General features: G+C 36.5%; 1 protein-coding gene across 3 annotated transcripts in view; it reads left to right on the top strand.

Moving 5' to 3' along the window:
• Nucleotides 1-12558, top strand: part of TDP1 (tyrosyl-DNA phosphodiesterase-like protein) — a 374303-nt gene extending 361745 nt beyond the window's left edge. For all 3 annotated transcript variants that reach the window (XM_089797894.1, XM_089797893.1, XM_089797892.1), the window contains 2 exons: nucleotides 12032-12191; nucleotides 12312-12558. In XM_089797894.1, coding sequence (XP_089654020.1) covers nucleotides 12032-12191; nucleotides 12312-12403 — 252 coding nt within the window. In that variant the 3' untranslated portion in view covers nucleotides 12404-12558. The remainder of the gene's footprint in view (nucleotides 1-12031; nucleotides 12192-12311) is intronic.
• The last annotated feature ends 3541 nt before the right edge of the window (nucleotides 12559-16099 follow it).

Below are 16099 nucleotides of genomic sequence, written 5' to 3'. Positions count from 1 at the left end.
TGTTACCATATGATGCTGAAGTATTCACACTTGTGCCAGTAAAGTATCCATCACAGAGGGGGGAACAAGTACAGATGCCCTCTTTATAAAAGGATATTTGCATTTGCATCACCATATGTGGTTGATGCTTGTATTGTTATTTTTTATCAAGTGATGAAATAAGTATAGGAAGGCAACAATGAGAAATAACAGGAAGATCAGAATGGCAGCAAGCAGGTACAGAGCATCATGTAAAGATAAGAGCAAGTGCATCACCAAGCTAATAATGATTACTAGATCAATTAGAGGCTGTGATGAAAGAAACAGGAGAGAAAGATGTGAGGCAGGGGTATGGCAGCAAAGCATATCAGAATTGACTGAGGATAAAGAAACAAGCAGTGGCGGGAAAGGTTTCTACAAGAAGAAAGGAATTTTTGCCTTGTTCAGAGTTGGTCAGCAAAAGAGGAAATTCATCTTTCGGATGGAAGAGGTAAAAGTTTCTCAAACAAAGTTTAGTAGAAGAAAAGGAGCTTGAAATAACGGAGGTTAAAACATCATCTTTGTCATTAAGTGTTCAAACAACTCAATAAACACTATTTAAAGATGCTACATATATGGTTTGAAGGAAAATTACTGCTGCAGGTTTTCAAAAATGCTGAGAATATCTTTCAGACATGGGGAATTATGCACAGGCAAATCCAAAAGGAAAGAGACTGCATAAGAATCACAAAGAGTATGATGGATTTTTTTTATATTGCAACAGAATGAGGGGAAATTTCAGAGATCATTGCTTTCCAAGCCTAGTGGGGTTTTGTAACTTCTTTTAAAGGAGAAAAATGCATTTTTAAGCATTATATGCTGCAGCATATTCTGACTCTAGTATTGAGATATAAGAAGACATTCACAAGAAAGCATGCCTTATCATTCCTATTACTAGATATAAGAAGACATTCACAATTTTTCATTCAGTATGGAAGGAAGAAAAGGAGACAAATGGAGATCAGGGAAGCAATTCGCTATCTATCTAATAATCATCACAGTCCATATAGTGGGATCGTTGTTGGTACAAGGAGCATACACTTTTATATACATTGACTGTAGATTACATAATATAGAGGAATAGCAGATATAACGATCAAGAGATCAAAAGAACAGTAGTGATAAGCAGAAAGAATAATATAGAAGAAGTGAACGTCCATGCATTTTTGAGATCCAATGAACTATCTGTAGCAATGTTAATACTAACATCGAGTAGCTAGGAAATGGAGAACATAAACACAATCTTGCAAATATCTAGTCCTAGTCATCAGTCAAGAATCCTAGATGGCAATCAATGCACATTGAGGAGGAATTCCCACCCATGTAAATGGTAGAGGTTACTGGGCATTGAATGGAGCAATCATGGTTTTAGTGATATTTTAACACATTACAAGTAGTCATGAAGCAGTAATATTATTTGTATATCATTGAAGATGATCATAAGAAGTTAAGAGGAACCTTATGACACAATGGAGGTCTTCCCAATACAATCTACATGTTGAATGATGGAATTGAATCCATAGTTACAAAATAGAGTATGCATAAGAAACATCATTGCATAATTATCATCAACATATCAGAGATATCAAGATATGGTCTCGGCTTCATCAATAAGATAATATTTGCCTTAAAAAAACTTCCCTAGATTATAGTGAGATATGAGTTATGTGGATTGAACCTTTCAAGGTGTTGGTTCCCAAAACTGTAGATTGGAAATCCAAGAGCCTGCCACTTCTCCGATAGGACTTCTCAATCAATTCTGGCCAATGAACGGGAATACTTCTCGATTCCCCTGCACTTCAAGCTCTGCTACACCTAGGCGAGTAGACCTTCTCCTTGAACCTGATCACTTGGTTCAAAGCTTTTCTAAAGCGAAGTTAAACTTTGGAGTTCTTCAGCTGGCAAGGTCCTTGAACTCGATGAAACTGAAACTAAATGCTGAGTGTTTGACTTGAATGTTTTTGTATAAGGTTTGTTTATAATGAATTTGATGCTTGTAGGAAGGAATATATAGATTTTCTAACTTCAATAATAGAAAGACCAATGCCTCTGCTCATCTGGGCAATAGAGTCAACTTCAATGAATTTTCATGTATGACTTTATAAAGTTCTTATGCACTTCTACTACCATCAATTAAATAATCAAGATGCGACAAATCAAATATTTATGCAATCTTAAATTAGTTTAGATTGAATTTTAACTCCTCTAGTAGAGAGACAAACTGGACACAGATACGGAAACAATTTGATATTTCACAATATCTGTGATGATTGAATTTAAGATGCTAAATGACCATGTCCACTTATCCAACATTTAAATTGTATACAAAATTCCAAAAAATAATTACAAAGGACAATTCATTTGCAGTTTAAATCTCCATGCCATTTAAAAAGTAAAACAAAAGACTTCTTATTTTATTATTAAAATAAAATAATTGAATTTTTATTACACGTCATATTTAAGCCTTTATTCCTCCATACAAATAAATATAAAAATGCTTCTTCTTAATATGAATGTTTTTGAATCTTGAATTGTGTCTTTTACTTCAACTTTCAACTTGTATTTATATCCTTATTATATTAAGGATGCAACTTTTCAGGTTAAAGGCTTATATCCCAAAAGAGATTAATCGCACCCTTTTGAAATTATTCTCTTAATCTCATCGTTTTCTTTTAGGAAACGCTTAAACATTTTAAATATGTTTATCGGGCCTTTTCATACTAAGCAATATATGAATTTTTTATTTCCATGAGCACACACGGTAATAAAAACAAAGTTAAGATAGATAGATAGATAGATAAAATTTTAACGTCCACGAGGCCAAAAATAGCGTATGGGACAGCAAGACAACTCAATCAGACTTAAGTAGCGCTGTTCGCCTCTTGTGTAGACTAATGATGAGCCCCCCCAATTGCTCAATGTACTCTTCGTTGAACAGGTTATGCCAAGAACTGTCACATATAGTATCCGCAAACTTATCCCTGCTATCCTTGTAGGCCTCACATTCTAGAATAAAGTGCTGTTCAGTTTCCACTTTCCCAGAATTGCAAAATCTGCAAATTCTCTCTTCCCAAGCCTCCTTTGGCCTCTTCCAACGCCCGGTCTCACAACAAAGTTGGTGAGAGTTGGTTCTCAGCTGAGCAATAAGAATTTTAGCTCTCCAAGAAATGTTGGCTCCTATGTACACTTTTTCGAGTTGATCACAAGTGGGGTTGAACTCATTTATATAATATAGTTTCTTCCTCCCAATCTCGCTTCTCCAATTTCTCTTGTAGAATTTCTCCATAACAAAGACCTTTATTTCTTTATTACTTGTGGGGCACATATTGAAATGAATATTCCATTTACTCATCCACTTGATGTTTTGTTGCATCCATGTCCTTTTTCGCTTACATAGTGTGTCACTAAAGACAACTTCCGGCCATCTATCCTCTTCCATTTTTTCGATTCTTTTTAGATAGCTTAAAAGGCGAACCATAGCAAGTGCCTCAATAGGCGCAGCCCCCATTTCACTTAGCATGATGTCATATGGAACAGTGCTTTTAATTTTAAACTTGCTTGTAATCAAGCGCTTTTGGATTCCTTCGATTTATTTCCATTGTGCTATAGTAGTGCTGCTGGCCCATAATTCACACCCATAAAGAACAACTGGCAGCACAAGAAGACCGAACAAGGTTTGAATAGTTTTCCAATCCCACAACTCCTATTCTAAAGAGCGTAGAAAGCCTTCCATCCACCTAATGTCCTTTTATACCTGCAGCTAGACCAGCTTAGTTTTTTGTTGAAATCGATGCCAAGGTATTTATATTCCGCAACTTCTTCGAGAACACTTCCATTGTAATAAAATTCATGTTGATGTTGTTTTTTATTATTAGAGAAAATCATAACCTTGGTTTTGCTGATATTGACCTGCATCCCCACCATTCTACAAAAGTGCTCAAGAGAAGAGAGATGGTCTTGCAAACCACAAGCAGATTTGGCAATTAAAATGAGGTCATCCGCATATAGGAGTAGCTTTATAACAAATTCCCCTAGCTGAATGCCTTCACGCTCTTGCGTGTTTAACCACTCTTCCAGTTTGTCAATATATAAACCAAATAAAGTAGGGGATAAAGGGCAGCCCTGTTTGACCCCGATATCGCTCCTAAAACATTCTGAAATGCCATCTGAAGTTCTGATTTTGACTTTCACCTCTTCGTACATCCTATGAGCAGCAGCTCTAAGATGCCTAGGAATCCCCAATTCTTCCATCCTCAACCAAAGCTTGTCTCTCGGAACGGTATCAAAAGCCTTTTTGAAGTCAACAAAGCAACAAAAAACCTCTTCCTTTTTCTCCCACTCTTTTTCAATAATGTGTCTCAGAGTGACACAGTGATCCACTGTCGAGTGCTTTGGCCTAAAACCAGCTTGCCCTTTAGCACGTTTATGATTTTCTTCTGCCCATTTGCTGATCCTAGTTTCTATCATACTGCCAAAAAGTTTAGCAAAGAGGGGATTGATCATTATAGTCTTGTAGTTGGAGGGATTGTTAACATCACCACTCTTAAAAAGTGGTATTGCAAGGCTGATTGTCCAATCTTTCGGAAACCCTTCCTGGCAGATTTTGTTGAAGATTTCAGTGATGTGCGGTGCAAGAGTTTTCATACCCCACTTCAAATATTCAGCTTGAAGCGCAACAAGGTCTTTTGCTTTGCCTCCACCCAACTTCTTAATCCCTGTCTCTATCTCTTGCACAGTAAAAATATTTGTGGTATCATTGACCAAAGGTGGCTGTCCCACTCCACCCTCTTGTTCATAAAGTTTCTTAGCATAATCAAACCATTGGGTGGCAGTAATATTATTTTCAGTTTGCTTCCTCCTTGGTTGGAGTTCTTTCCAAAAACGTTTGGGGTTATTTCTGCCCAAGAAAATTACCTCCTCTCTCCTTGTGATGCCTTCATTTCACTCATAATGATGCCAATACTATCTTTCTCATAGATTTATTCTTTGACTGTGTATCTCCAAACATATATTTTTTGGAATCTATCGACTTCATCATATTGCGATCAATTTCATGTGAGTACTGCCATGATTCAAATCTTCCACACAACCACTTGGTAATTGTCTCCAAGTTGGGCTTCTGTTCTTTAATGCCATCGATATATATCGTTGATCATCGCTGCCTTCGTGGCCCCCTATATATTTTCATTTCTCCATATGTTGACTCAATGTGTCGAAAATTTTTGCCGTGAATCTTCAACTCTGTTTGTATGGCCGTGAGATTTTTTCCATTGCTATCAATTCAACTTCATCCATCATTGAATCTCATCCTCATTCAACATATTTCTATGTCGTAAATCTCCATTTCTATTTGCATTTGGCTACCGAGAAGTGAATGGGGAGGTTGAGTGAGAACGGTGAATAGAGCCTTCAAATAGATGTTTGCGATTCACTCCGTACTTTCCGGCTTTGCTTGTGACATGAAAAATGATTATGTATATCCTGTCTTATTTGCTTCAAACTGCCAGATATACACCCGATGTGGAGAATGATGTTTCCAGTATATAGATTATAAATCATTTTGGCACTACATGGAGGATGACTTGGGCACGATGTATTATAAATCGATGAGACTTCCAGTATCATTTGATGACATGTGATAATATTGTCATTTGATGAACATTGACAGCATACCACTTCGTCCCATATCCAAAGTTCCTGTTGTAGGTTTTAATTGCTTCATGCGTCAAAGGCTTCATGCTTACATGGCATTGGTTTTATAACTGGAGGTGTCATAGGGTGCTTCTTCAGATCAATATTGTTCTTATTTGACTATTTTCTCCAGCCTGTGTACTTTCTTAAGTTCTTTGCAGATAAATTGTACTCACTATGGTTTCATTATATGCTCGTATCATATTACTCCCACTCTCCCCAAATACTGAACAGGAAATTGATTATGTAATCTACCAATGGATTCAAAATTAAGCTTCCTCCACAACTTTTATATATGCTGATACACTTCAATTGACTGAAATATAATCACTGTTCACCTACTGCATATTATGTATGGGAATTGATTTCAAAACAGTCACTATGTCATCATTCTTTGTTAATATCGTTACCTCTCATCAACTGGAGCTTGGTATTCTTGAAAGAAGTCATCTTTGATATAGTATGTACTTATGCTATCTAGATGTACTTCATCGATATATGTTTGAGAACAGAGATGCACATTCTGCTTCAGAATAAATTATTTATTCAAATCTTTGTACAGATGCCTTTCGTAAACCTATGAAATATTGATATGCACATCTTTCTCCATAGAAATGATTTCATATGATTATGATGAAACTCCTGAAGTAGGGTTTGTTTATTGTGTCCATCAGCCACTCAACATTTTTAGATGAGTTATTCTACACATTCATTTCAGAGTTAATTGATCGGGTTCATGATGTACTCCTCGTGTATTTCATAATTATCCACCTTAGCAAAAGAATCATCTGTAGGCATAGAAACTATGGCATTAACATGCTGACTAGAGACCTGTAACTTCTTAACTCACATCTCCTTCTCGCGTCAAATAGTCTGTATAATATATCTCTATTATGGATATTGATTACATTTTTCATCTGTGACATTAATGATGACTATATTTCACCAAGTCTCCAACATTATTTTCAAATGGAAACTATAATCCTTTGCAAAAATTAGAGCTTCATCACAAGGATAATTAAGGATAAAGGATAAGTTATCTTAACAAACATCTACAAATACTTATAAAGAATATTATACTCCAAGCAAAGTCATTGAGAAAGAAATCTTTATAATCACTTAGAAAGAATCAATTCAAATCCCATAGGTCTAGATAGGGGCACATTATAGTGGTCCACCCAACTGTGTTGCCTTGTGCTAGGATGACCACGATGGCATAGTTAGAGGCATTCACATGGATATGGAATTCTTTATCCTAGTTTAGATAAGCCAGAATTGGCGCCCTTACTGATCTTGTCTTTTGGCCTTTAAATGTTGTTTCTTGTTTTGTACCCTACATGCAAGTTTCGCCTTTCCTTGTGAGTCTTTCTGATGCTAATAAAATTTCAACCAACGTATTGATGAATCGTCAATAGTAACAAAACTTTTTGAGGAATCACTTCACTTATCACATCTTTGGGGCTTTCCATCTCAATGATCACTTTCACCTTGTCGAGATCTATCTTCAACCCCTCCTTACAGACTATATGCACTAGTAGCTTGTCATGCGGTACTATGAATCGACACTTCTTTGGGTTAAGTGCTAGTCATGCCTCTAGTACATTCCATAAACTCCTGCAGAGTAGTCAGATGGGTTTCCTTTCTACTATAGATTGATTAGTCATCCCTTGAAATTCCCACCAACGTCTTGTCAAAATCATGAAGTATGATCCTGTAGAAGGTGGCAGCCCGGGTGTGGCATAGGTCACTAGGCATCTTATTGTGCACATACACCCCGTCCTCTACAACAATTGTCTAAAGTTAATCCTCCTCCATGATGCTAATCTAGTTGTAACCAAAAAAGACGTCCATAAACGAGCACATTTCATGTCTTGCCACTTATTCCAACATGTTGTTGGTGAAAGGGAAAGGAAATGGATCCTTAATTATGATGGCGTCAAGGCTTTTGAAGTCGCAACAAATTCAGATGTTCTTAGCTTCCTTCTCCAGAGAGATGACAATGGCCGATAGTTTGTTGTCTAGACTTAAAAATTGATCCCCGTGTCAAGCAACTTCTTGATTTCCTCCTATACCTTAGCCGCATAGTTCTTGTTCATCTGGTAGGATCTCTTCCGTACGGGACATGCTCCAAACATGAGGGGGGTTCGATGGATGTACACCTTTGGAGGTATGCACTTTAAGCCATTGTACATCCATGTGAATACATCCTTATACTCTAGGAATATCCTGAAAGTTATCTTTAGTATGTGGCCCAATCATCTCCAACAAGGATCACTTTGGGGTCCTCTTCCTTCCCCAAGTTCACTTTTTTATGCTTGGTTCTTCATACTTGACTTCCTTGACCGTTCCAAACTGATGGTTGGGTGTCATCCACCCTCGCCTTACGTTCCTTGTACTCCTCATACTCTGGAGGGAAAGTATCAGATTAAAATAAGGACAATGGTTTGTTATGGCCATTGGCTACAAAATGTAATGTTTGGTGAGCTTCTACAGATAATTGAGTTGGTTCATTATAGCAACCCTCGTGAGCTGACAGGGTGATTTTGGGGGGTCTCAGTTATAGACTTGTTACTTTTAGTAAGTCTAATTCAGGCAGTTGCCATATTTGGCAATGTAGATAGTGGTGCTGGTAGTTGGTCATTGCCTATGGTGGATTGGGCTATATATTGCATGGGCTCATATTTTATTAATTAGTTATTAAAGTTTCATTATTACAATATTATAATAGCACTTTATTATAATAATGTTATAAAATGATGTTGTGTTGGTGAAGCTTCTTAAGTGAAGTCACATTTGGGAAACTTTGTGCCAATAGAGATTATAAATATGAGCTCATTTTCATGGAAAAGCATCGAATTATCCAATTAATTATTTTCTTTGGTTGCCTGTGAAGAAGTTCTGAGTTGTTTTGCCCTTGCTGTGGTATAAGGGTTTGGTGATCTTGCTTGGAGACTGATTCTGCTTGTTTCATATGTCCAATTGTAGCCGAGGTATTGCAATTGTTACTTCTCTACTGTTTAATACTGTGTCTGAGCAGTCAGATGTAGCTAGAAAAGTTGGTGAAAGTGTCTGAAACATTTTTAGTATGGCACAAACAACGGGACATTCCTCTATTGCCACCCACTTCAGAAGTTACTGAAACTTCTGCAGGACCATCTTGCTTGCATTTGGCAAGAAAATATGTCGTCTACGATCTCTAGCACGTTAATCAGGTCACAAATCACAACCTTTCTTGACTCTCGTACAAATAGAATTGCTCCCCAAGTTTTTCAATGCATAAATATTCTAGAAACACAGAGAAGTTGTGGTAAACAATTTGTTTTGACAGATCATGCCTTCCATTACTGCAAACAAAGGAGAAATGTGAGAAAACCATACCTGTTGATCTGCAACTGAAAGATGAAGTAATTGTGTCCAGCAAAAGTAGAGTTGCCTGCAGTAATAACAAACCCCAATCAATAACACTATTTTCAAGGAAGTCTGTTGAAGCCACGGAAGTTTAGAAATTGTAGGTGGATACATATAATTTTACGGAAGCATGCAAAAGCCACGTATAGTAGTCTGCGCAAAGAAGACATGGAAGGTATGCTATTTTTAGGGTGAATTTCAAGGCTAGATAAAACATAGGACTACTAGAAAAATGGATCCTGGAATGAAAGATCCCTGATGGATCTCTGCTGCAAATCTGCTGTAGATTCATTTTATTTTTGTTTTTTCCTGTTTATTAATGTTTTCTTGTAGAACTAGACGGAAATGCAGAAGAGTTTGTTTGTTTTTGTGTTTTTGATGATTATTCCACATAGAAATTAGAAGTAACAAATGGCAAGAAAAGAGTCTGAAAATAAATAACAATATGCAGTAAAGTCAGAGTTGATACATATCGTACCAAGCAGATCTCTGAATTAAAGAGCCAAATAAAAGATCCAGTACATTTCCTTTAACAATGACGCCACGACTGGCTGATGAAAATGGGCTGATAAGATGCAAGATTCTGCTGCTGAGTAACCGATTTTTCTATGTATCCAAGTGCTGCAAATGACAGAGTACGGCTACAAGAAATGGCAGTGTACGGCTGCTAGAATTCACCTCCCATACGCCAAAGAACATGCCCAACAAAACAAACAGTAGGCCCAAGCTGAAGTGGCGTCTACCTTCCTCCTGAATACTGTTGAAACTACTGACAAACCAATACCCAATGCTACTGAGGGTTACGTCCCAGCCAGCAATTACCCTGGGGTTTGCGTCCCAGAATGCAAATCGCTCAAGCAGAGCAAATCTGAAAAGAAGTGTTTGAAAAATATGCATAATAATGAGAAATGGCGCCCATCTCCTTATAACCCCTTGCAAAGCAATTCGAACCCTAAAGTGACCCCCAATTGGCGTTGGCTATAAAAATGAATTAAATCTTATTTTAAAGTGACCATGTCACGAGAAAATGACCTTTTCCACCATAGTAATAAATCCGCTCACCGAATTGCCCTGAGACCAAAGAGGAAGATTTAGAGAATTTCGAGACCTTTCCAACGAGCTATCATAACATGGGATACGCATCCAAATGAGGCCAAAATTTCCTTATTACTCCAAAATGGCTATTAACTTGGCCTTATTTAAATATTAAACGCTAACTTAAGAAATATTAAAAATATAACCCAAATAGCCATAAACTGCCCAACTGACATCAGAAACCATAAAATCATCCTGTCACATGTCTGTGACTGAAGTCGGAAATCAAGGATCCACTGGTAGTCTCATCCCTAAAATCTAGGGATGCTCCTAAAATTTAGGAAACAAGCCCTATCCCTCTGAAATTGAACCCAAAGGGTCATCTCATGGAAACCCAGCCCTGGGCATGATCATACCTCTTAAAAAGTAGGAATGAACCCCATAAATGTAGGAACTGCCTCCTAAAAACAAGGAACGTCACCCAACTGATCAATACCCACCAGAAAACCAAGTCCCCAACACTGAATAACCATACTGGGTCTCTATCCAACCCTGTCAGCCTACAAGACCCCATAATAAGCTGACTCACATGTCTTTGTTAGACTGAGCTAGAGTGGGGACATGACATGGAATGAGGGTGTTGGAAATTTCAAAGGAAAATTAACATTAAATAGAAAGGGAGAAACAATGGGCAATTTTATGGGATTGTTTTCCCATCTTCACGTTTTCCCAAGCACGATTTAATCAACAAGTATAGTGAAAACATTAGTCCCCGCTTATGGGCGGCAGGGACTAATAAGTCAAAACCCCTTTAAAAAGTTTAAGCCAAACAATGGGTTCTAACTTACATTGTATGAAAATTCTTTGGATTTTAATGAATTTTAAATAAATATTTGAAATTTGACAAAAGTCAATTTTTATTCATAAAATTCAGGGAATGTTGTGACTTAAAGTCTTAAACAAGATTAAGAGATGAGAAAAGAAAATCTAAGCCATTTTGGGGTTATCTACACTTTGCTAGATTTAAGTAGCTAATTGAAAAAAATATTTTAATGTTTAAAAGTGAAATGGAAAATAGAAAAATTCAAACTACATGAACCACTTTCTAACATGAACATGTGTGGAAGTCTAAAAATTCAGCAATTATTTTCTTTTTTTTTTCTACTTTGTGAGTGCAAACATATTGCTGTAATTTCCCAACGTATCTGCCAACCAACATAACCATAGCACACTTAACTTTTCAACTTTGATTTTATATTTAACATTTGAAAAATACCCTCTACTTCACATAATTGCACTTATGAAGTTTAGTTTTACATTACTTTTTAACAATTATCCTTTACTTCACAGTGTTCCACTTTTAAATTTAATGATTTAGCACTTAGAAAAATATGTTCTTATAAACGATTATATTCTGTTAATTTTCTAACTTCCTCTCTTCTCTTTTTTTCCTTTTTTTCTCTTTGTTACTTTTGCATTTTCTCAGTGTCTGATTTCTTTCTTATCAACTCCCAAATCTTCAACCTGGCCGCATAGATCCTACTCTTTTTCCTTAACTGCCATCACTATCCTTAACTGCCATCACTAAGAAAATAAAAGAATCTTCTTCCTTTATTATCCTCTACCAATTTGGTCTTCTCAGCATCAAGATTTAATCCAACCTTGTGTAACCTAAATGAATATATAGTAATCTTATACCAAGTCTATGATGCAAGCCTAAGGTTTACTATAGTAACCTTTGATTGTACTCAATATTTATGGTCAGACTAGATAAGTGAAGGAACACTAATAAGTAATAAACATTTATATCTCACTTGTTTTTCTATTACTATAACGAGCACATATTTTGAACTTCATTCTTATATTCATGTGTTGTCAGGTGAAATGCAATATTTCTGCCAATGAAGATGTTAATGCAAGCTACCCTGCAAAGTTGGTTACTTTGTGTTGGGAAGGGAGGAAAAGTGAACAGTCACCACCGCATGTTGTCACACTGCCTGTACCCTACAAATTACCACCAAAATTATACACATCTGAAGGTTTGTTCGTTTGCCGCCATCATGCATTAATACACTTCATTCTGATGTTAAAGTTAGCAGTTTTACCCGGTATTGAAAACAATTATTTTTATGGTTGATCATGATCTGTTTTTCGTGCAGATGTACCATGGTCTTGGGACAGGGAATATTCCAAACCTGATGTATATGGGGAAGTTTGGCCACGCTCTGTAAAATTGTACGTTAATCAATAGCATAGAGAAAACATCTTTATCAATATGGGTCGATAAATATGATATTTTAATTGTATGGAATCAGTAGATAAGTAATTATCAGGAAAACAAACGGAATTGTTTGTATATACTTGTTGCTGCTAAGTAATGTATCTGTTTGCTACTTTCATATTTTAGCATGGCATTGATGGAATGCTCTCATAATTCTTTTGCTTTGGGTCATATAGTTTATGCATCTGAGATAACTCTTACATTGTACTTTATTTTATCAGGTCACTTTGGTATACCTGAAAATCATGAATCTATTTGTCCTACTCACCTGACTTATTTACGCATCTGTAAATTTTTAATAATTTTTTTAGTTTTATCAAGAACCGATATGATGTTAGTTTATTTAAGAATCAAGAAATTATAATTATATGTTTAAGATGTTTATTACTTTTATTTAATTATTTTAATATTGATTCTAAATTTAATCTCTCTTTAGAAAAGTGAGTGGAAAATGCAAATTTGGGACAAAACTAATACCTTTTTTTAAGTGACAAACATCACATAACAAATCAAGATGTGAATTCATGGATATTGATGTTTACTCCATTATTGACAAGGATGTTGAGGTTCTTAGATAATGTTCGTAATTTTGAAGTGGTAGTTAACATATTCGCACTTTAGAAAAATCAACACAAAATGACTCTTGACACCCAAATTGAAGTGCAATCGTTGCTAATAGTTGGATAGATTATCATGAGATTGATAATCTTCCTTCCTCTGAATTTTACAGGGTACAACTCCTTGTTCGAGATTTGCAATGAATCCACTACGCTACAAATATGCATGCTTTTAATTCAAAAGCAAGAAAGGCACACAAACATCTACCCATAAACATGGAATAGACACAAAGAAGCTAACTAAGAACAGTAGATAAATGGCTCAAAGTCCATTTATTCAAACCTTTAAATTACAAAGAAAATAAGAGAGGAGAAAGGCATATCCATTCTTTCTGAGAATATCAATGATCAAGGCTTCAAAGACCAAGAAATAAAATATTTGCAAATAAATGAGACAGTTGTATTTAGAGAAAATTGAATGTAGTTCAAAAATTAATATCAATCAGAAGATAAGTATTCAATCCCAAAGTTTTGGTATACTAATAGCCTTCTCCTCCAGACATACAAAAAGATAACACGGATCTCTTTGCCTCCGCACCCAAATTACAGTTGAAAAACAAAATATCCCTCCTCCCTTTACATTACAATCGGAAGCCAAAAGAGATCCTGTCTATTTGCAACACAAAGTCTCCAGCCAAAAAAGCCCATTCTGGAACTACTAACTTTGGCTTTCCGAACCTTACTTATTTCCCTTTTCAATCAGTTTTTTTTTTCAATTATTGAATTGACTCCTCCTTTTACTTTATATGCCCTTCCAAAGTATTTTACAAAACTTCGTAATGTCCGGCAATGAGGATATTATTTTAATATCTTTGGTTTCGTTATAACATTGGCTTACAAGTGATACACAATGACATACACCTACTTGGCATGCGGTCACGAATTATTTAAACATCTGTTCTATACCTATTTAAAGTTGAGTCATCCACATGTAATTGTTGCCTCCTAGATCCCCTTGTGAGACAAATGTTAATATGATCATTTGCTACATGGTTTCCGAATAGTTATGACTTTGAGAAGTGATCATATCGAAACAGAAGCATATTTTCTTTATCATCTCTCATGCTTATATCCCCTACAAACTGAGGTCCGAAACATGCCTTATTTCCATTGTCATATTTCACAGTGAAATGTTATTCGTTTCTAAGCAGTGTAGAGTTGCCATCATGATGATCGTGATTCCTATATTGCCAAAGCAACAAGAGATTTGGAACTCATTGTGCTAAAGGGTTCGAGCTTTGTGTTTAGCTCCAAGGTTCACAGGCACTCTTTATATACTCATTGTCTTCTTCAATCATTTTGACAGGCTCTGTCATGTGAATGAGAGGTCTTCATAATAGACAGCCTTCATCAATATCTAACTCATGTATCTTTCATTTCATTCAATTTGCCCAAATATACCTGTTGGAGAGACTTCCATGTTTGAGTTATCGTGACCAAGCATCTTATGTTTATCTTGAAAATTCGATGGCTCCAAAGGCAAAGTCACCAATCACAGGCATATCGGGTGGCTTTTATTGGCTTGTTTTTTATTAGGTAAAATAGGTTTTACAGGGATCCTGAAACCCAAAGTTTTACAGCAAAAAGAGCGAGATGAAACAGACTAAATAAACAAAAAACTACCACAAAAGGCCGGAGACAAAAGAAGGCCCAAAGCCAAAGTACAAAGGCTAGAGACAGAAAAGAAAAACCAGGCGAACAGGGTAGTGGCCATCCGTGTCCATGGCCTGCAAGGTTTCTGTAGCATCATTGTCCTTCTGACTGGCCGCACCCTCCTGAATCCTAGTAGGAGTGTTCATCTGGTTCCCTTGATTCACCTGGTCACTGGCCTCTTTTTGAAATTCATCCCAGTTGAATCCTTGCTCTATGTTCTGCTTTGCATCCCTTTCAAGGCTTTTATTGGCTTGTTTTCTTCATTCCTTTTTAGAGCTTCCCCAGTTGAGATCTCATCCTTGACACCTTCCCATATCATCTAGGAAAATCTTTGTGTGGTGCCTTCATGTTGATTTTGGCATTTTGTCAAACATTCAAGCATAGTTTAATGGAAACTATCTCAAATTTTCAATAACTAGGTATGATATTGTCTGTGGGAGGGGAGGCCCCAAACCGTGTGACAGGATTGAACCTTTATGTCGTATCTTTCCAAAGCCAAACCCATTCACTGTGAAGCGTGGTATTCATTTGGGGGAACAAACCTTGCGACTTAATCACATATTTTCACTTTCCAGCTTCATCTCCTTATATTTTGAATAGGAATATCATGTCAATGTGAGTTTGTTGTGATGCAATGAATGCTCCTTTCCTACACAAACGATTGGGTTTGAATGGTCTTACTCGAACATGAGAACCCGACTGATCTTTATCTTTTTTGTTGGGCCAAATACTTCGGACAAGCTTCGACAATTGAGTTATGAAGTGGATCTTTATATGCATTTGATGTCTTTCATCTTTTATAAATGAGGGTACCCCGTTATCACAATTCCATGTATACCATCCTCAGTTGTGATACAGGTGTCCCCATGCCGATGCATACGTTGGGCTTTATCTTCACCCCTCTGTTTATGTCTTGATGTGCACAGTTGTAATGATTAGAATAGAGACACATGGTATTTCATTTAAACCCAAAGCACTTCATCATCGAACCTTGGGGGAAATAAATTTGTGCTCTGACAACACGAAGATAGTCACACATGTTTCAAAATCAACTAAAGGGCTTTGAGCCATGAAAATAGACGCTATACCATTTCGCTAGCAATCACTCAAAACAGGTTGATATTTCCATCAAGCCCAAGGCTAAGTGTAAGAGTTATTCAAACATGGGCATCCATTAGTGATGATCTCATTTCTCCATTTATGGGTGTAAATGCAACCATTATGGACACACAGTGCCCTATTTTCTATTTTTGGGTGCCAAAATGTGCACAGTATTGTCTACCTGGGATTATAATCCATAGTGACATTATAATCCACAATGATTAGTTATTACAAAGATATTCTATCCAATTTCAACTTGAAATCTCACACCTCCCACCTTTGATTGGGATGAAAT

This window comes from Cupressus sempervirens, chromosome 8 (assembly GCF_028749045.1).
Source record: "Cupressus sempervirens isolate cs-2001-9-10 chromosome 8, ASM2874904v1, whole genome shotgun sequence".
NCBI lineage: Eukaryota > Viridiplantae > Streptophyta > Pinopsida > Cupressales > Cupressaceae > Cupressus > Cupressus sempervirens.
Note: the sequence above shows the minus strand (reverse complement) of the source record. Positions and strands in the feature narration are given on the sequence as shown.